This window comes from Acomys russatus, chromosome 29 (assembly GCF_903995435.1).
Source record: "Acomys russatus chromosome 29, mAcoRus1.1, whole genome shotgun sequence".
NCBI lineage: Eukaryota > Metazoa > Chordata > Mammalia > Rodentia > Muridae > Acomys > Acomys russatus.
The window spans coordinates 36,358,438-36,382,521 of NC_067165.1; the positions used below are offsets into that span (position 1 = coordinate 36,358,438).

At 50.9% G+C, this 24,084-nt stretch overlaps 1 protein-coding gene across 1 annotated transcript in view; it reads right to left on the reverse strand.

Moving 5' to 3' along the window:
* Positions 1-24,084, reverse strand: part of Fhad1 (forkhead associated phosphopeptide binding domain 1) — a 118,664-nt gene that overhangs the window by 6,950 nt on the left and 87,630 nt on the right. The window contains 10 exon segments of the mRNA XM_051171653.1: positions 2,006-2,074; positions 7,115-7,280; positions 8,280-8,500; positions 8,932-9,027; positions 12,313-12,440; positions 13,022-13,151; positions 18,919-19,045; positions 19,359-19,518; positions 21,540-21,646; positions 23,508-23,592. Of these exon segments, the coding sequence (XP_051027610.1) occupies positions 2,006-2,074; positions 7,115-7,280; positions 8,280-8,500; positions 8,932-9,027; positions 12,313-12,440; positions 13,022-13,151; positions 18,919-19,045; positions 19,359-19,518; positions 21,540-21,646; positions 23,508-23,592 (1,289 nt within the window).

Consider the following 24,084-nt stretch of genomic DNA (forward strand, 5'->3'; position numbering starts at 1 on the left):
GTACAGAGGGTCCCAGGGTGAGGGGGCAAGCTGGGCTTCCTGTTCAGATGTCAGCAGGCAAACTAAGGGGCTGGTAGGGAGAAGGTCCCAGAGAGCTGTGGGGCACAAAAACTGATGCCTGCCGAGAGCTCTGGGTGTAAGAAAAGAAGGGGTGAGGTGTGAGCCAGGAAGGCCAGGTCCTTCTTACAGGGCCTGGGAGGTTGCGGCTTATGGCCTGAGGGTCTTACGTTCTTGTCGCCCAAGTTTCTCAGAGAAGCTAGAAATCCAGCATGCTGAGATATTTATTACTTAAAAACCAGAACTAAGGCAAAACAAACAAACAAACAAACAAACCCAAAGCAAAATGTACTGCTGCTGAAACCTCGGACCAAAATACAGCCATCTGTGGGCAGCTATTTGCGACAGCTGCTTCCGACCCTCCCGCCTTGGCACCAAGCTGGTGTTCCGTCAATACTCATTGGTGGGCTGCCAGAGCAAGCGGTGCCCGAGTGCATTCAAGCTTCATAATGAAAGTACATTTCTATGAGAATATGTCTCCATCCAATATCGGGACACACTTAGGCTAAAGTTTTATTTGTTGTTTATTGGAAGTGTACGTAGCTCAGTAGTAGAGTGTGTTCCCAGCAGGCAAGGGGCCCTGGCCTCCATCCCCCAACACTGCAGGAAGCCCTACAAAACCCCCCACAAAATTCAGATGTAACTGGGTGTCCTGTTTTACTTTTCCCTCCAGGCTTCCCTGATACTCACGGAGATGGAGGGAGTGGGGCCATCTCTTGGGACACGGAAATCAAATGCTTGTCAGTCTCTTCCGCCCTCTCAAAACAGCTGTCCCTGAACTCTTTGAGGACTGAATTTAGCTGACAGCTGCCCTCTGGGTATTTTGTACTTAGAAGGCCTGGAGCTCGCAGCTGTTCAATATTTATCATGTTGGGGCTGGAGAGATGGCCATTTGGAACTTTGGTTCCCAGCGTCCACATTGGAGCCTTATGACCAACTGTCTGCAACTCCATCTCCAGGATATCCTAATAGCCCATGCCTTCTTCTGGCCTCTGAAGACTCCTGCACATGCGCGTGCATGCACACATGCACACGCACAGCCCTTATCTCCATGCATTCTTCTTTTCCTGTTTTCTGCTCTCTCTGCAGCAGACCCTTTACCCAATCCAAGTCCCCCGAGTAAGCTGGCATATAAAATAGATGAAGTAAAGATACTCTGGTTAACATGGGGCTGGGGGTGTCAAGTCATCCCTTCCATGGGACCCAAGGAGTCTGAGGAAGCCTAGCTCACAGCTCCCAAAGCCATTTGTGAATGGAGGCCGATTGGTGGATAGCTGAGCCCTGAAGGGCAGAGCCCGGGAGCTGGACTCAGGGAGTGAGGGCATCAAGAGCTGCTTTAGGGTGTGACTCAGTGGATACTTGGTGCTGCTTTTTCACCGAGGCTGCTTTTACGAATGTGGCATATCATGTCACATGAGGCCCTCCCTCCCCTGGCCCTTGGCGGGGGGGGGGGGGGGGGCCGGGGGGGAGAACACTGGGAATAGCTCATGCGCTGTATCTGGACGACACGGTGCACTGGGGACCAAGCTGTTTCCCACTAGGAAGCCCAGACTCGTAGGAGTGAAGGCTGCTATGGTCAAGAGCTTTCATCTGCATTCTGGTTCCACGAAGTCTTGGGATTCCCCACTCCTTCCCTTTCTACTTTTCTCCTGGCTTTGTCTCCAAATCCCTAAGCCATCTAGTGTCCAAGGTGTTTTGTTTAGTCAGCCAAAAGGCCAGTGGGATTTCCTTCACTTTGGGACCCTGAGTTAGATAGACACTTTTCCTGTCTTCTAGTCCTTTCTCCAAAGTGCCAGTAGGCAGTGGGCAGGGGTAGGCTGGGAGGGAGGGCGGAGAGGGGGTACCCGTGTCCCTGGGCCGTGTGGGTTGTTGCCCACTGCTGCAGGGTTCTCACCCTTTGGAGGGCAGGCTACCTTGCGCGCGGCTGCCTGATCTTGCCCTTTCGTACCTGCCTCTCATTGTCTTTGAAGGGGCAGCTGCAGGGTGTGTTTTTCTGTTCTTGGTCCTCTACTCGATCCTGAGTGAAAAACCAGGTGAGAGAGAGGGGAGGGGGGCGCATTTAGTCCATCCTGACCCGGTCCAATCTGGGGGATACCTACAAGGGTTTCTAAGAGATGCTGCCCAAATCAGAAGAGGCTTGTGGGAGGGTGGAGGGTGGGCCCCCCCACCCCCCCTTTTTTTAAAGCACATTTCATTCACACATTGCATTTCCTGCCTATATTCATTTTTTTTCAGCCTCTCATCCTGGTGCCTCTCAACCCAGTCTCATCTATACATCTAATGACTTGTTTACAAATTTTCTTTTATCTCATTTGTTTATTTATTTAGTGTCTGTGTGAGCCATGAGCTCATGAGGAAGATAAAGGGCAACTCAAGAGACTCCATCCCTGCCTTCTACTTTATGGGTCCTGGGAATCAAACTTATGTCCTTAAGCTTGGCAGCAAGCGCCTTTACCCAAGGAGCCAATCTCACCTGCCCAATGTCTATTGGTTTCTAACTCTTGGCCACAGTGAGACAGAGGCAAAGAGCCTCCAAGGTGATATCTGGGCCGAAGCCAATCTTAGAAAACAGTGAGTTAAATTAGCACAAGGATGGTGATGGTGGCCAAAGGCATCATCGGATGTCCCGCTTGCTCAGGCTTTATACCAGTCCTCCTGTTGAATTGAACCCTGAAGACAAGGAATTGTAAAGTAAACGACTTGGGGGCGGGGTGGGGGTGGGGGTGCTTAGCTGAGGCCACTCCTGAAAGCCAAGCCTCTGGCCTGGGATTTGACAGGCTGGAGCCTGGAAGGGAGTGGAGTTTGCTTCCCTCCCCCCCCCCCCCCCAGCCAAAGCAGCCACGGAGAGCAGCTGTTCTCACACTTCCAGCCCCGGGAAAGGGCTCGCAGGCTTCTGGGAGGGCAGCTCCCGAGCGTTTAAAAGCTTTCTATTGAAAATTCCCATCTGAGCCATTCATGGAAAGTATCGGCTCTTTCTTGGCCGCAGCCCCAGCTGCATTCACCAACTAGAAGAGAATGCTTTACAAAAAGGGCTGCCCGCTTCGTGGGAGCAGGAAACACCCCCCTTTGGGGGGGGGCGTGTTGCTTGGCTCTCATCTTGGCGGGGGGGGGGCGGGAGGGGGGCAGTGGTCTGAAAGAGACCGAGGACCGGCCCTGACCTTCTGGCCGAGTTGCCTTTCTCTCCTCATAGTACAGAGCTTTCCGAGGTGCTGCTGGCGTTCTGAATATGTACTCCTTCCCCACTACCCTGAAAAGTGGGTCTTGTTTGCCACCGTCATTGTTGAGAAGCCAGAGACACAGAGTGGTCACCTACTATGGCTCAGAGCTGGGCACAGACTCTTGTTTGACTCCAAAGTTCTTAATTCTGAGAGAGGTGCCTTTTCTGGGAATGTGGAAGCAAGGCAGGACTAAGCACAGCACTGCCATAATCCTCCTGTCCCATGGAGTGAGCTCTGAGGTCCCAGGCTTTGTATGCGTCCGGCACTGAGGTTTTCCTAGTGTTTTACAACCAGTCTCCTCACACAGTCGAAGGTGTCAGGGTACAGAGAGTTAAGCTTCTCTCAGAAAGACAAATAACAACTGTTCTCCCTCATATATATATATGACACGAGAGTAGAAGCAAAAATGTCTAGGAGACCAAAGGGGCTTGTGGGGTTGAGCGAAGGGCCTATAGGAGAGGTTGAGTGTGCGCGCATGATGTACATGTGCATGAGCGTGTGTCTGCACATAACCCAGTGCCACGTGCAAGGCCTATACACCGAGGAAAAGGAAAGAAAACGTGTGTTAGTGTGGAGGCGTGCCTTCTGAGTCTGGAAAGTTCTGTGTTATGAAGAACTGCTTAAACATGAAAACTACATTGGTGGATGCATGTGCACGTGGTGTGTGTGTCTGTGTCTGTCATCTGTCATCTGTCTGTCTGTCTGTCTGTTGTGGAGGAGTATGGTTTTGAAGCCCCAGATGGGAAACTTCCCTCCCTAGGTCCTCAACCAGTCCATCTTTATGATATTACACAGGAAACTTTGAAAAGTGCTAATCCTCCTTGAGAAAAAATTAAACGCTTTCCTTTAAGACCCCTTCCCTTGAAAACAAGGTTTCAGCCGGGCGTGGTGGCGCTTGCCTTTAATCCCAGCACTCGGGAGGCAGAGACAGGCGGATCTCTGTGAGTTCAAGGCCAGCCTGGTCTATAAAGTGAGTCCAGGACAGCCAAGGCTATACAGAGAAACTCTGTCTCAAAAACCAAACCAAACAAACAACAACAACCACAAAAGATAACAGGGTTTCATTTTCATAGACCAGGCTGGCCTCAAACTCTCACAGAGTGACCTGCCTCTGCCTCCTAAGTGCTGGGATGAAAGTGTGTGTGCGCGCGCTCGCGTGTGTGTGTGTGTGTGTGTGAGACTGCATTCCATCCAACTTCCTTTAGAAAAAAAAAAGAAAATATACTCCTAGGATGGACAGATGATTAAGAATCTCTTTTCCCCTAGAAAACAGTAGTTTTTGACACTATGTAAAGCCATGGGCCTTATATGAAAACCAGAGGCCTGGAATGACACCCTCACCATCCTGGCAATGGAGGTGGGGAAGATTAGAACGGGGGTGTAGAAGTTACAGGGACTGTAAAGCAGAGGGCTGGGTGGGAGCTCTGTGTCTGTTGCTGGGCTGCCAGACATTGTGACCCTTTGTCAGTCTCGGTTCTTCTCTGAGCCTGCTGGCCCTGGATGAGGCCCTCTGCAAGCTGTGGAACTCGGCAGGTGCAATATGGCGTAAGTGCACCCAGCCAGCAGGCACACGTGAGCCTGAGAGCGGAGCGTGACATTTATCAGCACAGTGTGGCTGTGTTGTAGCGCTCTCTCTCTCTCTCGCTCTCTCTCTCTCTCTCTCTCTCTCTCTCTCTCTCTCTCTCTCTCTCCTACAAAGCCCATGGATTTGTAAGGTCCCAGCCCTAGCTCTGCTGGGACCCCCTGCCGCATGTTGAACTGGGACATTTTGGGTCGCCCACGCAGGATGTCTGGTGCCAAGGGGCTGGACGGCCTCATTATGTATGAATGAGGCAGCCCGTGAATAATGCATGTGACACTGATTATGCAAATCCTCAGGTCCTTACATTTTCAGCCAGCCACACCACAATGGGCTGTTGGGGGGCTCTCTGAAGTCCTGTTCTATGGTTTTGTGTCTGTCCTTGAGGACCTGGCCTGCCAAATCTCGGGCGGGGGGGGGGGGTGGCACCTTGGGAAGAAGTGGGCGCCCTGGCAAGTCCAAGCTCAGATAACTGCTACCATGGCTCTGCTGTGGCTTCAGCCTGAGGTAGCCCATGGCACACATGTGTGGAGGCTTACGATTGATTCAAAGGGATGGCTAGGTTTGGGTTGCTCTCACTGTTGGGGTTGGGGTGATCTTCTCTACAACGACCTTCCTTCCCCTCCCCCACCCTGTACTGCTTCCTGGATGCGGACGACCAGTATCCTTTTTTTGTGGCCTGGCATCCTCAGAGCTCACACACAAACACACACACACACACACACACACACACACACACACACACACACACACACACGGAGTCACATCCATGTTGATGTACACGCACACAAGAGTCACGTATATGCTTATGCAAACACTGTTACAGTCATGCACATATACACATATGGGAGCGTGTCCACTGTCATGCATATATGAATACGTATGCACAAAGAGTCATATTCATGCAAATACTCACATACACACATGTACACACACACATACGTGTATGCAAGGGCATATAGGCAGGCAGCTCCAAAGTAAGGAAAGATCACAGTTACAAGGGGGATGCTAGGGCCAGCCCGGCATATAGCACAGGTCTAAGGGGAGATACTTGGGGTCATGGCGCAGACCTATTTACCAGCCACTGTATGAGCCTGGGAAAACCTCTCAGCACTCTGTTTTCATTTTTCCTTCTTCTTTTACACAGGGACCCATTTCATGTGACTCAGGTGGGCCCCAAACCTGCCTATCAACTCTTAATCCTCCTGTCTCCACCTCCTGAGAGCTGGGCTCACAGAGATACATCACCACAACCAGTTTATGCAGGACTGGTGATCTGACCCAGGCCTCTGTGCATGCTAGGCAAGCAAGCATTCAACCAACTGAGCTACATCCCCAGTCCAGGTCTCTCAGCCCACTGAAGCTCTGTTAAAAAAAAAAAAAAACAAACAGGATTATGGTTGCACCAGGAAGGCCTTAAAATGGCATTAGTGAACAGGCATAGTGCAGGCTGAGCCGTGGGCCTAGCCTGTTGAGGGTCAAGAAGAGACAGTGGAAGGGGGTTAATTTCCTTGTCAGCCTGATCCAAGCCTGAGATCTGTATTGTCTTAGCAAGAGTTGAGGGGGCAGGGCTGGAAAGATGGCTCAGTGGTTAAGAGCACTGCCTACTCTTCCAAAGGACCCGGGTTCAATTTCCAGCACCCACATGGCAGCTCACAACTGTCTGGAACTCCAAGATCTAATACCCTTGCACGAATGCACATAGATTAAGATTAAATTAAAAGGGGGCTCAGTGGGTAAGGGTGCCTCCTGCCAAGCCAGACAACCTGGATTTGATCCCCAAGACCCACATGGTGGAAGGAGAGAGCTGACCCTTGTGAATTGACTTTTGGCATCCACATGCATACCCGCACTCGTGCAGGTAACAAAATAAATAGATGTAACTAGAAACGATACAGGACACTGGGGTTCAGTGAGGCTAAGAACCTGCCTAAGATCTCACAGCAGATGGGTACAGTGCTGAGCTGGCCGGGTCTGTTGGCCATAGAAGCTATTCTGCCACCAGCTGCGTTTGGGTTGGTCCTCCTGAAATTGTCATATTATTTTATTCCTTTCTTTTCTTTCTTTCTTTTTTTCTTTTCTTTTTTTTTTGGAGACAGTTTCTCTCGACATACCTCTGGCTGGCCTAGAACTCACTATATAGACCAGGCTGGCCTTGAACTCATAGAGAGACCTCCTATCTCTGCCTCCCGAGTGCTGGGATTAAAGGTGTGTGTGCCACCATGCCCGACTGTCCTATCTAAGGGGCCAAGCGGCTCACCTTCTGCTGCTTGAAGGCCCTGTTGAGTCTCTTTTCCTGGTAAAGCTGCTGCTCTGTGCGCTCCAGGGCCTCCTTCAGCAGCGCCTTTTCCTCAGTCTCTTTGTAGACATCGTCCTCCAGCTTTGCCACCTGGGTCTGGTACATCTGAACGGACACTTTGCTATGCCTGGGTGCATGGAGAGACAGAGTCCCTTTTCCCCTCCTCACTGTCCCCAACCTCAAGACCCCCAACCTCTCTCTAGGTCCTTCCTTATGGGGGTTGACTTCTTATGGCACTGTGACAAAGACTTGGGCAGTAAGAGGGCAGAACATGTTGGACATGTAAGCTTTGGACGGTTCAGCATGAGTTGCTGGCCTTCCCCAATGCCCCAGGGTGTGGGTGGGGCCCTGCAAATCCTGGGAAAATGATGCACCCTCAATGTCAGACAAGTGTTAAATCAAGGTTCCTGTGAGTGTGTATGGATGCCCATTTGTTTGTGTGAATGTGGGCACGCATGCGTGGAGGCCAGAGGACTACCTGAGGTATGGGTCCGTTGCTTTTAACCTTGTTTAAGACAGCCTCTTCGTTGTTTTTCTGCCTTGTATGCCAGAACAGGGACTCCTCCCATCTGCTTCCTGTCTTCCCATAGGAACATTGGGATTGTGGACACGCCCACTACTGCTTTTCTGTGGGTTCTGGGAGGATTCATAGTCATCTCCTCACACTTGTGGGACACGTGCTTTTACCTAGCCAACCATCTCCAGCCTTCTGCGATGCTGAGACAGGGATGTATGTTGCCCAGGGTGGCATGGAGTGTGTCGTATAGCTGACCTTGAACTCTACCTCCTGAGAGTGCTGGGATTAGAGATGTGAGCCATGCCAAGTTTTCTGCACGGCTAGGGACAGAACCCAAAGCTTCTCGCATGCCAGGCAAGCACTCTATGTGCGAGCTCCATCCCACCTCACAAGTCAACGTCTTAACAGGCGTAGCTGGCACACCAAGAGAGCAGACAGGAGGCTAGAGCGCCATGGTCCTCCAGCTGATGTTTTCTCAAGAACAGCCTCCCTCTAGGAGGCTATGGCCTCCAACTGGTGTTTTGACTTAATCTGCATCCTGGCCTCTGTCCTGTCCCAGGCCAGCAGCATGCTGCTATCCGTACTTAGACAGGGTAGCACGTGTGGTACCTGAGCTGCTCGAGTTCCCGTTCGTATCCTCTCAGGAGGTCCTCTTTTCTCTGCAGCCGGGTCTTGAGCTGAGTGATCTTATCAAACACCAGGTCCAGGTCTTTCTGTCGGAGGTGGCTGACCTTCTCACGCTCTTTGGGCGAGAGATGCTTCAAGGACATGAAGCCAGACATGTCCTTGATGTTCATCAGGCTGCTGAGCGTCCTGATCATGTCGGTGTACTGCAAAGGACATGGGTGGCTGGTAAGAGCAGCGCTGGAGGCCGCCCAGAGGCCACTGGGAGGCTGACATCTGATTCTAGCTCCTTCTTTGCGGTCGTAGGATGCAAATATGTATGCTGGAAGTGACTGCAGTTAGGGCTTTGGTTCCACCCCCCCCACACACACACACACACAGCCATGCACAATGGGTCTTTTCCGGAATGGGTGGGAAATGACAACAGAAATTAACACTCATTCCAACGACGGAGCTTTCAAGGAATTGGGCTGTGTGCTTATTCTTGACCCATGCTGGGTAGCAGCTGGGTCTTGCCGAGTTATTAAAACAACTCAATATGGTTGAGAGGCTGAAACTTAGTAAAGGATCCTGTGGTTAACGGTCCGTGCTGGGCAGAAAGGGAGGGGAAGGGCGGGGTTGACACGTTCACACACACCAGCTTCTCACTGAGTTCTAAGGCTTCCGAGGAATCTGTTCTCACTGACTTCTCCATGGCCAAGCTGGAGCCCGAGTTGAAAAGGCCATTCTGAGGCTGAAATAAAAGAGAAACGAACAACTCTCGGCATTCTGTTGCCGGTGTCGGCCACGGGGAAGCTAGAACCCTGCATGGCGACAGACGAGGTGGCGGTCCGCAGGTTTCTCATCTATATCCCTGGCCATCTTGTCTGAATTCTTGCTCATCGGCTTTGTTTTATGTTTGGCAGCTCCTGCCTCTAGAACAGTGTCTCTGGGCGGGGCTAAGTGTGTGCATGCGCCCCCACCCCGGGGCTGATCTAGTGATGCACAGGCTCATCTGAAGATGGTGAGTGAGCACTATCGGCATCCAATGGGATGATGATTAGGATGCCACTGAGCAAGTCAGTCCCCAGTCAAAGTGACTGGGAGTCACCTGAGCCCAGATATTCTGTGCATGTGGAGAGGAAAGCCAGAGGGCAACCTTAGGTACATCTGTCCTCAGGGTCATCTGTCGTTCATCTTTTTCTTTGAGACAGTGTCTCTCACCAGGTCTTGAAGCTTGCGGATCCCCAGAAATCCTTGTCTTTACTGCCCCAGCAAGAGCACACTACAGTCTTTTCTTTTATTCTCTTTCTTTCTTCTTTCTTTCTTTCTTTCTTTCTTTCTTTCTTTCTTTCTTTCTTTCTTTCTTCCTTTCAACAGGGTTTCACTGTGTACCTCTGGCTAGTCTGGCTGGCCTAGAAATCACAGAAATCCATCTGCCTCTGTCTCTGCCTCTGTATAGTGCAGGGTTTAAGGTGTGTGTCATCATGCCGGCCTCTCTTTTTTAATGTGGGTTCTGGGGGTCAGACTCAGGTCATCATGTTTGTGTGGCTATTACTTTACCAAGTAAGGTATCCCCGCCTCTGGCTCCAAATAGTAATGTTTCCATGTTGAGAAGCCCGGGGCTAAGTGACAAGCTCCACTGAGATGGGGAACATGTTGCTGCCCGTACACCCCATTCCTGGGCCTAGAGTGGCACTGGCCACATGGGGTACAAGATGTGCCTGAGGAATGGATAAATGAAGGCTACGCACAGGAACAGCGTTCTCTCCTTTTGTTAGAGGAAGCTCATTTTCCCACAGCAGAAATGAGTCCTTCAGAGGGTGTGGCCAAATGTTTCCTGAGGTGATGCGGGCTGGGCCTTCCAGCTGTGCACTTGCTATGCCCACCATCAGCCAGTTGGCCTCTGGAAGCTCTGACTGGAAGCATGGGGCAGCAAGCAGGCCAGGCCAAGAGCATGGGGAGCCATGGATGACTAGAGTACACCTCATCAGGACCCAAGTAGACTTTAGTCTTCAGTATCTGTAGGTGCTGCCTTGTGACCTCCCCCCGCACCCCCGAAGACCAAAACAAAAACAAAACCCACAAAACAAAAACCAAACAAACTCTAAGCATAAAACCAGAAAGTGACCAACTAGTAAAAGTGGGCATCATTATATATTGGTAAAAGTGTGTGTGTGTGTGTGTGTGTGTGTGTGTGTGTGTGTTTGCGTTTACTGCACATACATGTGGTGTGTGTATCTTTGTGCAAATGGGCGATGTACACGTGCACAGGTGCATATAACCCATGTAGTGGCCAGAGGAGGTCAGGTGTCCTGTTCTGTCACTCTTTGCTTTATTCCCTTGAGAGACAGGATCTCTCACTGCATCTGGAGGTAGACTGGCAGCCAGCAAGCCCCAGTGACCGCAGTGCTGGGGTTAGTAGTGGGTGTGTGGCCACACCCTGCTTCTTCCATGGGCACCAGGGATTTGAACTCAGATCCTCATGTTTGAAGAGCAAGTGCTCTTACCCTTTGAGCCATCTCCCCAGCCCTGCCCAGAGGGTCTCTGAAGATGACAGTAAATGGAGCAGAGTCCTCTGCACTCCTCTCCAGGATTCACAGTTGCACCTTCTGCAGACTGGCAGGGTGCCAGAGGAAAGTCAGCCAGGGACAGAGTTTAGGCTTCTTCCTTCTTTATCTCTACGGCCTTGGATGAGGTGCTTGGCTTCTGAAGCCCTAATTCTTAATCTGTAAAATGGGGACATTGGAAACGCTACAGCCTAGCTGTGGCAAGGACTCGCCACGCAGGTGACGGGCCCAGCTCGCTGCCCAGCACACAACAAGCACTCAACCCATGCCGGCTTTTCTTCCTTATAACTCTTATAGCTCTTCCTTTTACAGTTGTAATTGCTTCCAACCTCAGAGGATGGAGGCTTTTCAAAACAGAGTTGAGAGGGTCCCCGCTGTGCGGTAGCAGTGGTAGGGTAAGGGTGGCACCATCAGCAAGGGGAAGACCAGTCTGGGAAGCAGAGTCGGTCAGGCTGTGAGATCTAGTTGACCTCCCATCTGGAGACTGTCTCACCTCTACACCCAACCCTGGAGAATGGGCATCCTCATTTCAAAGACCTTCATCTCCAACACTAATAAATACCCAGAAAGATCATTACACAGGATATTGGTTCAGATAGGATAACTTGGCTGTTCATTCTAGAAGCTTCCTTGTACTTTATTCCCAGTTGGGTTGGCCAGTGTGTAGTTAGTGAGGCCTGTGATTGACACTGACCTGAGCTGTGGTCCATCAAACACTCAGTCTACCATCCTTTGGGTTATAACGTCACCTTCAACATCAGAATTAATCACTCCTGAGAACACTGGCATCCGAGGTCCCACTCTTTCCTGGGATAGTGTAATTTAGGAAGAACAGCTACCCTTTATTCAGTCTGAACTCTGAGTCAGGCACTGGGGGAAGCATTCGTAGACTTAGCTTGATTTTTGTTCTTGTTGAGGGTCATAAGTAGGCTTGAAATGTGCCATGGAGTCAAGTATGATCTGCGCTCCTGGTCTTCCCACCTGTATTCCTGAGTCCTGGGGTTACGGGTGTGTGTCGCCACAGCTGGCTCTCCTTTAAAGCCTTGCTGATGGACACACAGCATTCAGGCTGGGCTCCCTCATGGGGCCCTTTGGCCCTTTGGCCATAGCTTCCTTCCACTTGTACCTGCTTATGCCTTTCAGTTTACAGGGAATGGCAGACTCGTGGCGTAACCCTATCCATCAGCCTGTTGGACACTTTCTGCAGAAAGTAATGTCTCAGAGGAAGAGGAGCAGCTTGGTGTTTCAAGTAACCGATCTGGCCCAGAGTCAAAGCAATGACATACTGCACTGGGCAGAGGGAAGGCTACTGCTCTTGTGCCGATATCCAGTAACTCACTGGCCGGTGCTCATGAGGGCAGCCCTGGCCCTGAACCTCTAACACACTGATCTGTGAGCTCAGCTCACATCAGCCCTAATGCCCACCCTCCCATGTCAGTCACTGCGGAAACAAAGGATTTTTTGGTTACCGTTCGGATCTCTATTCTTGAGAGAGTCGTCAAGTCAGGCTTTGCGTCTACTAATATTTTCTGTACATTTTTTTCCACTCTGAGGGTCTTTAGCTCTAGGAACGGTTCATCCATGTGGTCTTTATGATCTATAAAAGAAATAATTGAAACTCAGGAAGACATCACTTCACAACACCACTGTAGATACGACTTACGGGACACTTACCACAGGACCATTTTAATCCTGACGACTTCCCTGGCGGATGAGGAAACCAAGGCCTAGAGAGAGTAAATGATTTTCCCCAAGGCCACACAGTGAGTGTAAGGCTTTGGCCACACAGGTGTCATTGCAGAGGCCTCCATAGTGAAGGTCTTTAGGCACCAAGGTGACAATGGGACTTGTCACAGGGTTCACCCATTCTGACCCTGTGAATGGGGTACTCTAAGGAGACCCCCTTAATGCTCAGCCTCAGATAGTGTTAGACCGCGACAAAGTTCTCGCCAAGTCACAGTGAAATAAGGAGAACAGTAGCGAGCTTTTCATGTGCTATTTATTTACTTGACTCTGAGACGGGACCTGACCCATCACTGTTAGTGTTATAACATCCTTCTGATTACTGGATAATCAGGGGACATCCTGGGCAATCAGCCAGTCCCCAAAGTGCACAACACCAGGCAGGCTCTGGGGGGGGGTGCTCCCCGAGCTGGCACTAGGGAGCAGAGAACTTACTGGAGGAGCTGGTCTTCTCCAGATCTTTGATTCGTTGTCGGAGTTCCGACAAGGCCTTTTTCTGTCGCTGGATGACTTCCTCATGTCGAGACCCTTTGCACTTGGCCCCCAGGTCACTGAAGGACTGCTCCTGGGGACAGGGTAACACAGACAGCAGCTGCATAAGGATCCGTCCAGGGTATCTTCCTGAGCCCAGTGACAGACACAATTCTTGTTTAGCAGAAACCCTGCCATTCAGCACTTCTGGAAAATATCGCAAGAGCTTCAGCAGAGAAGGGATTTAAAATTTTCATTGCAAATATCAAGTCCCACATAGGAGGACTGCCAGCCCTCCTTGCTACTTAGCAGCACTATAAAACATCCCTCCTTCTCTACAGCCTTTGTTTCTTCTTCTAATAGTCTTTCATGCCTGGGTCTCCATTTCCCTTCCTTCCTTCCTTCCTTTTTTTGAGACAGGGTCTCTCTATGTAGCCCTGTGTGTCCTCGAACCTACACTGCAGACCAGCCTGGTCTCAAACTCAGTTTTGAGACCTGCCTCTGCCTCCTGAGTGTTGAGGTTAAAGGTCTTTTCCACCATGTGCAGTTTTAGGTCTCCATTTGTTAAGTGTGTGTGTGTGTGTGTGTGTATGCGCGCGCGTGTGTGTGCGCGCGCGCGCAAGCCTGAGTGCAAGTGCCTATGGAGGCCAGAAGAGGGCGTCAGATCCCATGGAGGTTGAGTTATAGGTGGTTGTAAGCTGCCTGATGTAGGTGCTGGGAATGGAATTCAAGTTCCATGCAAGAGTGACAGGTGAACTTAACTGTTGATCCATCTCTGTCCCCTCCAGTTCTACTTCATTTTCACTTTCTTTCCCTTTTCTCCTTCCTGTGGTGCTCAGGATGGAACCAGTTCTCGGGCACACTAAGCTCTTGCTTTATCGCTCAAGCCGTACTCCCAGCTTGAGAAGGACATTTCAGATGAGACCTCAAGAGGCTCCTTTCAGAGGGTTATCAAGGATGGCTTTCTCCTGACTGTCTGGGCTACTAGACAGCCTGGCACTTGTTTGGTCTGGAGAGACATTCCTCTGAGATCTCACTCCAGAATCTCTAGAAAGGCAGTTCCAATAGAACTTTCTGTGAAAAAGAATGTTCCCCGGTAAGATAGCTGCTGGCCACAGGCAGACCCCATGAGACTGACTGTCAGAGACTAGAGTGAGGTTTATTCAGGATACAGACAAGGAAGGTCTTTAAAGGTCATGATCCTTAGTTTAAGATTAATTCAGGAGAATTTATGATTTTTTTTTTAATTTTAGAAAAATGAGGAGCTGGGCAGTGGTGGCGCACGCCTTTAATCCCAGCACTTGGGAGGCAGAGGCAGGCGATTGCTGTGAGTTCGAGGCCGGCCTGGTCTATAAAGTGAGTCCAGGACAGCAAAGGCTACACAGAGAAACCTTGTCTCAAAAAACCAAAAAGAAAAAGAAAAGGAAAAAAAAAAAAAGAAAAAGAAAGAAAATGAGGCAACACACCCCAATAAGGCAGAGTGCTTGCTCAGCATGCAGAAAGCCCTGGGCTCCAATCCTGGCACTGTATAAACTGAGGTGACAAACGCCTGTGATCCCGCACTTGTAGGGTGAAAGTGGAAGCATCAGAAGTTCAAGGTCCTTCCTGGCTATGAGGTGAGTTCAAGGCTAGCCTGGGCTACATGAGATCCTGTATCAGTTCTTTAGTCATTCATTCATTCATTCATTCATTCATTCACTTCGAGCACACGTCAGAGGTGCCAAGGTTGTTCCAGGCTCTGGGGTGCCATCAGAGAGTGACACTGGCAAATCCTTGCTGTCCTGGATTTTGTACTTCAATGCAAGGAGACAGTGGGGAAGGTAAATATGGAGAGACCCAGTGGGCAGTGACACATGTTTAGCATTAAGAGGGGACCTGGGATGGGGTACTGAGAGTGGTTTTTAGTTGTCAGACAGTTGCTAGGGGGAAGCCTCAGCCAAACTGGCAAGAATGGGAATAAAATGATAATATGTCTCTTTTATAACTATTTTAAAAATAGCAACTTTCGGTTCATTTTAGGTTACTGATATAGATACCAAAGACAACATATATAGCACGGGGTGAGCTGAAATTATTAAAATTTTATATAGCTAGGCATCTCTGTCTCTATTTCTTTTTGTTTTAAAATAAAAAGGTTTTTTTTTTTCCCTTTAAAATTTTTTCCTTAGAGACAAGATCTCACATAGCCCAGGTTGCCCTGAAACTTTCTGTGTAGCCAAAGATGACCTTGAACCCCTGGTCCTCATGTCTCCACTCCTGAGTTCTGGGATTTCGGGGGGGAGGGGTGCCTCCACTGTGCCTAGTTTGTGTGGTATTACAGTGTAAGCTCAAGGCTTTGTGAGCTCCACAAGCACTTTGCCAACTGAGCTACGTGCACAGCCCTGTTTCTAGGTACAAATGCCTGTGTTTAGGTGTCTATCCACCCATCACCAGCTGCTATTCATAGTCTCACTCATATTCACGCTTTCACCCCTCCCCCTCCCTCTGTGCTAGACAGTGTTCCAAGATAAGACCCCACCCCAAGGAGCTGAACTTTGTGTAGCAGTCAGATGAGGAACAGTCTGGCATTGGACACCCCGGCTTCTGTGAGTGAGCCATCCAACCACAGACAGAGCGGAGGCCAGGAAAGGAGAGTCGTTTGCTCTTTCTTTGCTGATGCTGGTGATTCTTTGAGACCAATAGGATGATGGGTCCTAGGCTCCGTGCCAGTCACACTGCACCCTCCCCCCTGGGGTTCAAGGCCCCCCCAGCCTCTTCCAGGAGCTCAGCCATACTGTCCGAGGCCATCTTGGGAATGCTCTCCTCCCTTCGATGTTCCTGTCACTCACATCTTTACCTCCTTCTGGCTCTTCTCCAAATGTCCCCCTGTGGAGGCTTCTGACCACCAGTTCTGAGAGAACCCTTTTCCTACTGTGATGCTCTTATCCATTGTCCTGGTCAATTTTTTTTTTCAGTCATTGGATACAAGTCATGGTCATCTTGGAAGAGGGAACCTCAACTGAGAAAAATGCTACCATCATATTAGTCTGCGGGGCATTTTCTTCATTAATAATCAATGTGGGAGGGCCCAGCCCACTGTGGATAGGGCTACCCTCGGGCATGTGGTCCTGGGGTGAGCAAGCCAGTGAACAGCACTCCTCCATGGCCTCTGTTACACTTCTAGCCTCCAGGTTCCTGCCCTGATTTTTCACAAGGATGGACTGTGAGTTGTAAGACGAAATGTACCCTTTCCTCCTCAAGCTGTTTTTGGTCACAGTGTTTGTCACACCAATAGAAAGCAAACAGGACAGTCTCAAGTCCTGCCATAATGGCTCCTCAAGCCACTTGACCCTGCTTTCTCTCTAGGACATTTTATTCTTGTTCGTTTGTTTTGAGACAGGTTGTCTTTTTGTAGCCCTGGCTGTCCTGGAACTCACTTTGTAGACCAGGCTGTCCTTGAATTCACAGAGATCCACCTGCCTCTGCCTCCTGAGTGCTGGGAGGACATTTTCTTCTATACTGGCTTTCCCTTTATACTGTTTTCTTTCCCTTTCCTTCCTTCCTGAAGGCAGGCAAAACTCAGGATATGCAAAGTTTGGAAGGAGGCAGGAGCCTGTTCCTGGCTCAAGGCTGCCAGGTGCGTGAGGGGACGCAACTGCTCTGGTATGTTGCCATGAAGCTGGCCCACCTGAGGACATGGTTCTGTACAAGTGTTGTTCACCTGCTGGGAGGGGGGGGCATCTGTTTGTCCTGGAGGGAGCCACCTGAATTCTCCCTCTTTCTGGATAGAAACAGATGGGAGATGCTGACTTGGGGCAGAAGGACAGGCTCAGCAGCCAGGCCAGCCTCCCTAGTCTTTGAAGAACTGGGGAGAGGGAGCAGCATGTGACCCTTCCTCACGCTCCTCTGGGAACCCTCTTACTGACACGGATTCTTTCTCATACAACTCTAGAGCCCTCTGACCTTCTCTGGCTTTGGGAACAGGAAGTAGCCTGGATGAGGACCACTGTTCCAAGAAGAGATGCTTTTGGCCTTTGATCTTGCATCCTCCCTCCCCCATCAGCTTCAGCCTTGAGATAGAAACTAAAAGCCACCGTCCAAGGAGTCTCCCCATCAAACACATACAGGGTACAGGGGAAGGGTTGGCATATGTAGGTATATGCACAGAACCGTGGCCTCAGGTGGGCCTGCGTTCCTTTCCTTGTCTCTAGCACAAGGCCTGGTATACAGCAGGTGCTCAATAGTGGCTGTGGGTCAGGCCCTGCTCTGAGGGCTTAGGGTTCCAACGGGAGTGATTGACATTTGCTACCCAGCTGAGCTTCCAGCCACCTGGGCCATTGCACTCCTCCTCCTCCTCTTCCTCCTCCTCCTGGTTGCCCTGGGCAACGGGAACCACTGCTATTAAAGTGTGCTGGATAGCACTCAGAGCCAGGGATGGCTGGCTAGACCTCAAGCCTTTTCATTCTGGCTGCCTGGCAGGGGCAGTGTCTTTGTTGACATATTTGGCTTTGTTTCTTTTGCAGATGCTTCCCCGCAAAAGCGGCTGGTTTCCAAAAGTTAAAAGAAAAAGATGTTCTGGACTCTAGGAAACAGGCCTGAAGGAGCCGCTGCACCCCACAGGTGCAGCCTACTAGGAATGATGGGAAAGGCTACCTGAGGGACCACTCAAATGTACTTCCCACTGGATGAGTATCTGGGACTTCCAGGCAGTCACACAGGGAGACCCTATCAAGTGCCTGCCATGTGTGTGTGGGTGCAGGGGTCACATTGACTGCATGGCTCTCTGGGAAAGTCATTTGGCTCTGTGATGCACAGTGTAGAAAGCCCCTCCACCCCAGCTATTTCACAGGCAAACAGGAGTTCAACAGATGGGCAGCCATACTAATTACAGCATCAGGCTTACAGGAGACACAGCTGAAATCTCCATCATCTGGGGACTGGGCTGGATAAAATGGACACCAAGTGGAATTCTAAGTAGCCACTTACATGAACAGAGTGGACTTTTACAGACTTTCACAGTTGAAAGGATGTCTTTGACTAATGTTTGTTGGTAGGTAGGGTGATGGCTCAGTGGTTAAGAGCGCTTGCTATGCAAGCATTAGGGAATTGAGTTCAGAGTCCCAGCACCCATTAAAAAAATGCTAAGCATGGCTATATGCACCATAACCCCAGAGCTGGGGTGTGTATGTGTCATGGAAACAGCAGAATCACCCTGGCTTGCTCACCAGAGTGGTGAGCTCTGGGTTCATCAAGGGATCCTGTCTCAAGGCTGATAAGACACAGAAAGCCAGATATCCAATGTCCTCCCTTGGCCTCCACACATGCATATTGCGCATGCACGGGCGCGCTTGCGCGCGCGCGCACACACACACACACACACACAGAGAGAGAGAGAGAGAGAGAGAGAGAGAGAGAGAGAGAGAGAGAGAGAGAGATTGAGGTTTAACAAATTAGCAAAAAATTACCCACCAGATGGAGGTAAGCACACGTTCGCACATGGGCATGCATAAATAAAAATATACTTCCCAATAGCCCTTTGAAGTGGGACTGTCATTCTCAGAGTGGGGAACTGGTGTACAGTGACCTCCCTAGGTCCACAGACTTTGTACGTGGATATGTGGAGGGATTAGGATTCAAACCCAGGCCAACTTGGTCCAAGGCGGATGGCCAACCACTACTCACTCATGATTTGTAGGAAGACCAGGCGGCCTCCCCGGAAAGAGCTGCTGGTGCCATTTCCACTGCCGAGAGTATAAGCCTGGAGACCGTGATCACGGGGTGGGGCTGTCTTACTTTGTCACTTACGGTGGGTGAACAACTTTAAAGGGAAGAAGCCCTTAACCCTTGGGCTATCGGAGCTGCCTGCAGCCCCGGACACTGACCTCTTGGTAGCTGGAGAATGTGTCTGGGTGGACAGGATCTATTTGCAGTGAGATGTCGCACTTCTGGCTGAGATTCCTAGGCTTCTGCTCCGTGCTCAGGTGGGGTCTGGCTTTCTCTTGGGAAGCCCTGGGGCAGAGAGGGGCGTCATGGGTGTCAGGCAGCCCGGTGTTCCCGGACCTTTGCATGCCTCCGTTAACCTGGGAGTAAAACTGTTCTCGCAGCAGGTGACTGAGTTCTTTCAGACCTCCTGCACGTGAGCCGAGCCCAGCTGCCTGGGAGGACGTGCACTTCCGGAACAAAGCTCTGCTTTAATGGACGAGTCTAGGAAGCAATGAGACACTATCACCCACTCATCTGTCCAAGTCAACCAGCATTTACTGAGCCCTGTCTGTGCCAGCCACCTTGGGGTGCTTATGCCACGCGGACCCCCTTCCCACACCTGAGTGCCTCCCTGAGGACTTTCAGTTCCCTCTCTTTCTTCTCCACCAGGCCGCTCATCTGCGCCACCTTCGCCTTGAACACGCTCAGCTCGCTCGTCTGCTGCTGTACCAGGGCCACCTGCCGCTCCAACTCCATCTTCTGTTTCTCGCTTAGCTCCCCTGGGAGGAACAGGAAGTTGGTGAGGGATCTCCCACCTCGGGATTTCTGCCCTGGACTTATCTGACTCTGACGGCCCTTTAAGATTCCATGAGGCAGGTCTGCCCCCAGGGTTCTCAGCTGCTGGCTCTAGTGTTCCCCAGGAGCTCTGCGGGAACCTCAGCATGTGTCAGTGGGTGGCACAGTAAGTCCCCTGTTGCTGCCTCACTGACCAGTGTTAAGACACCAGCAGCTGCCATCAGGGCCCTACCCTCTACCCATGTCCTCCTGGTCTTTTAGGATGCTCTGGCCAGTGTGCAGCTACCTGCTTCTAGGTCTTTTGTTTGTTTGTTTGTTTATTCTTTTGTTTGCAGCCCAGGTCTCATGCATCCTAGGTGGGTCTCAGCCAAAGATGACCTTAAGCTTCTCATCCTCCCATCTCTGCCTCCTCAGTGCTGGGATTACAGGTGTGTGAGACCAGGGTCACTCATTCAGTCCTGGGGCCTGAACCCAGGGCCTCACGCAGGCTAGGCAAGCGCTTGGTATACCAGTTGAGTTTCATGCCCAGCTGTTTTTGGATCTTTCCACCCAGAGGTATTCTCAGGCCCCTGGCGTCTTCTGAGCTAGGTGCCTACCAGGTATACCAATGTTCCATGCACAGCTAGCACAGACAGCTGTTCCTACTCTTCACTCTCTCTGGCAGAATTAGTTCCGGATACCTCAGTGCCCTTTTGACTGACAGCTCACTTACCCTTTGTTTTTTTCCCCTTCTGACTCAATCCCTACTTCCCTGCTGGTATTTACCGGGGCGATGACTTGAATAGACTGGCTGTCATGGAGTTCCAGTCTTAGGGTCTGCTGCTGGGGGAAACCTACACTAAGACCCTGGCACCTGCCTTAAATCTTCAGTTGCAGGCTTACAGGGGAATTACTGTCGGCACCCTCCACTTCACAGATGTGGACACTGAGGCTAAGAGAGGTAAAGTCTTGTCTGAAGTCAAGGGCCTAATGGTGATCAGGTTGTGGGATTGGGTTTTGACTCGCTGTAGACTCCATTACTACTCTCCTTCCTTCTGGAAAACTGTGGGAACAGCCTCAGGGAGGAAACAGTCCTGAGGGGACTGGAGATGGGTGAGGCAGTCTCCCCCCCTTCCCTTCCTTTCTCCCTCCATCTTCTCCCTTTTCCCGCCTTCCTTCTACTTTGGGAATCTAGCTTTGTTTCCTCCCAAATCCTATCTGCCCAGGCTTTTTGTCCTGTCAGAGGCTGGGCATGGAAAAGACAAAAAGGCCATATGAAGCAACAGGAAGGATGAAGAAGAAAAGGAGAGAGAGAGAGAGAGGGAGAGGAAGGAGAGAGAGAGAGAGAGGGAGGGAGAGAGAGAGGGGAGAGGAGAGAGGAGATGAGGGAGGGAGGGAGAGAGAGAGAGAGGGAAGGAGAGAGAGAGAGGGAGGGAGGGAGAGAGAGAGAGGGAGGAGGGAGAGAGAGAGGGAGGGAGGGAAAGAGAGGGAGTGAGAGAGAGAGAGGGGAGGGAGGAGAGCGGAGAGGAGGAGAGAGAGAGGGAGGAAGAGAGAGAGAGAGGGAGGAAGAGAGAGAGAGAGAGAGAGAGAGAGAGAGAGAGAGAGAGAGAGAGAGAGAGAGAAGCGGAGAGAGAGAGAGAGAGAGAGAGAGAGAGAGAGAGGAGCACGGAGGGCCGGAGCTAGGCTGGCTGTCAGTGTGGGAGGTGTGTGGCCTTTTTTTTGCATGAGGAAGAGGAAGGTTGTGAGGCCTCTTCACACTGCACCCAGGCTCCTGCAGAGGACCCAGCACCAAAGGGGAACCCCACTACTGCCTTCCCGGCGGTAGGGGGGTGGGGATGCTCGGCAGCAGAAGACAATACTGATGTTCAAGGTCCACCAAGTCTTCTGATTCCCCGGGTGACAGGGGCTGCAGGCACACAGGAAAGCAGGTCCACCAGAGGCTTTGGGACCAAGGTTGCTGATTCTCTGCCTTCACTTCCTTCCTGAGTAGGTCAGGATGTCAAATGACCCAGGAACTCATACCAACCTCTCAGGTCTGACATCCGTTTGTGGGCTTCGTTGAGGTCTGTCCTCAGCCTCACAATGAGCTCCTGCTGACTCAGGATTTCCTTCTGAGCAGCCAGTAAGTCATCTCTGAAATGTGAGAAAAACAAAACAAAACAAAACAAAACAAACAAAAAAAACCAAACCACAAACAACTGAGTCAGATGTGCTCAACTCCCCACTGACTCCCAAGGGATTGGATAGGAGGACCCAGAGATGAGACACAAGATGTCCAGGGATGGACCATGGGAGCCCAGCCCAGCCAGAGGACAGGCAGCCTTTAAATGCTCAAAGAGAGCCTCATTTTGATGCACTTTTACCTAGCACAAGGGGTCTGGTTGGGCTGGACTGAGGTCTAGTAAGGGTGTCAGCTGGTCCCACATGGGACCTCTGTCAACACAGATCGACATGCTGGTGGGTTTATGTAAAGAGGATGGAAGACCATTTGGGAGGGGGTGTTCAGGACTTCCATGAGGGTGGGGAAGAAGAGGGGAGGCCATGAGGGCTCTCTGTCTGTTCACTGGCATGCTGGGATCCTGAGCAGTGGGGACCAGACAGTGAAGGAGATGGAGGGATGGTAAGAAGACAGATTTCCTGTGCCACAGGTGGCAGGAACGCCTTTGACACCAAGAGAATCACTCTTCTCTTTAGAGGGGTTATTCCATGGGACAGACACTTAGTAGGGACCACAGCGCGCAGGCCTGCAAAGGGGGCAGAAGTAAGTGGAAGCCTGGTTGTGTTTGGAGGGAGTACAAGGGGCCTAGATGGGAAGACAGATTTCTGTGTGCACCTGTGTTGGGGGGGGAGAAGGCTGTCACTGTGTAGAAGGCAGTATTAAGGGTCACTCTCCAGCAAGTCAGAGGCTTATAAGCCCAGGCTTTTCTCACATAGATTTTTTTTTTTGACATGGGTGCCTCTGTCTTTCTTGGAGGCATGAACTAACTCTTCCGTTTTCATGTATGACTTTGTAGTAGCTTTCTGGACTGTTCTACTCATTGCTCGTTTAGGTTTTAGTGGTACAGGATCCAGCCAAGTGCTCTATTGCTGAGCTATAGTCCAAGCCCCTGTTTTGTGTTTATATGTATAAAGCCCAGGACTGCCTCCTGTGTTCACTCCAGAGGGCTGGGATCATAGCTGTGTGCCATCGCATCTAGACACTGATAGGTTTTTTCCCCCCAAATATTGTCAGTTTCTCCAGGCTCAATAGACTTCTTGATCCTTAGGGAGGGTTGGGGGAAGGGAACTCATTAGTTAAAGTCAATTAGATGCCGGGTGGTGGTGATGCAAGCCTTTAATCCCAGCACTCGGGAGGCAGAGGCAGGCCGATCAGTGTGAGCTCGAGGCCAGCCTGGTCTACAATGAGTCCAGGACAGCCAAGGCTACACAGAGAAACCCTGCCTCAAAAAAAAAAAAAAAAAAAAAAAAAAGTCAATTAGTTCAATCTCTCTCCCTTATATTTTATTTACTTATTTTGTATGTGTGTATGTGTGCATGTGTGTGGGTGGATATGTACCACTTTGCACCTGTGGAAGTCAGAGGACTGACATTTGGAGAGTCAGTTTCTATCTTTCCACCAAGCAGGGTCTGGGTATCAAACCCACTGCCAGGCTTGGCGGCCAGTGCTGAAAGTGGTCGCCATTGTCAATGTGGATCCTTCCCATAGGGGTTCAGTAAGCAAAGCAAATCACAGCACCAGCTCCCTGTCACCGAGCTGTAGGCACGTGCCTCCTACAAATGCAGCCAGTGGCTCAGGGAGGCAGCCTGACTCGCCAGGACTGCAAGGCCACCCAGAGTATGGAGTTGTGATCTGAACAGACAGTTGCCTGGCTCCCACCCCCTCCTCCTCCTCCTCCTCCTCCTCCTCCCTCGTGGCAGGAATTGAGAAATCTAAGCAACAGTGAGAACGCGGATCTGGCGACGTTTCCTGTTTCTCCAACGCCTTGGCACTCACATCAGGTGTTCGCAGCTCCCTTCTGTGACACTGCTGTCTACCGAGGGTTTTCCTGTGGGCTCTTGGGGCACTTCCTCCTTTTGAGCTGCAAAACGTGGTGACATCTCATCACGGTCTGTATGTGGTGGACTTCCCCTTTTCCCGTTCCTTGAACTCAGATACCCCGAGACTCCTCACATGTGAAGTGTATGGCTGAGGCTGTCTCTACATGTGAAGTCGGGATGTGGCTTGTGTCTTCTGAAATAACAGGTTGACATTTAATCCCTACTGTGAGGTTTCGGAAGGTGGGGGCTTGGTCTCTCCGGGCAGTTAGAGGACACCAGTGGCTTCATAAGAGGGACAGAGACCAGACACATTCACTCTCCTTGTGTCTTGTCCTTTTTCTACCTACCCTCATTTTAAAAAGCAGAGTAGCCCAGGCTGGCCTCGAACTCACTATGTAGCCAATGACAACTCAGAACTTCTGACCGCCCCCCCGCCCCCGCCTCCACCTCCCAAGTGCTAAGGCACACACCACCAGATGGTGCTTACATGGTGACAGATGGAACATGTAGCACTCTACCAACTGAGCCATACT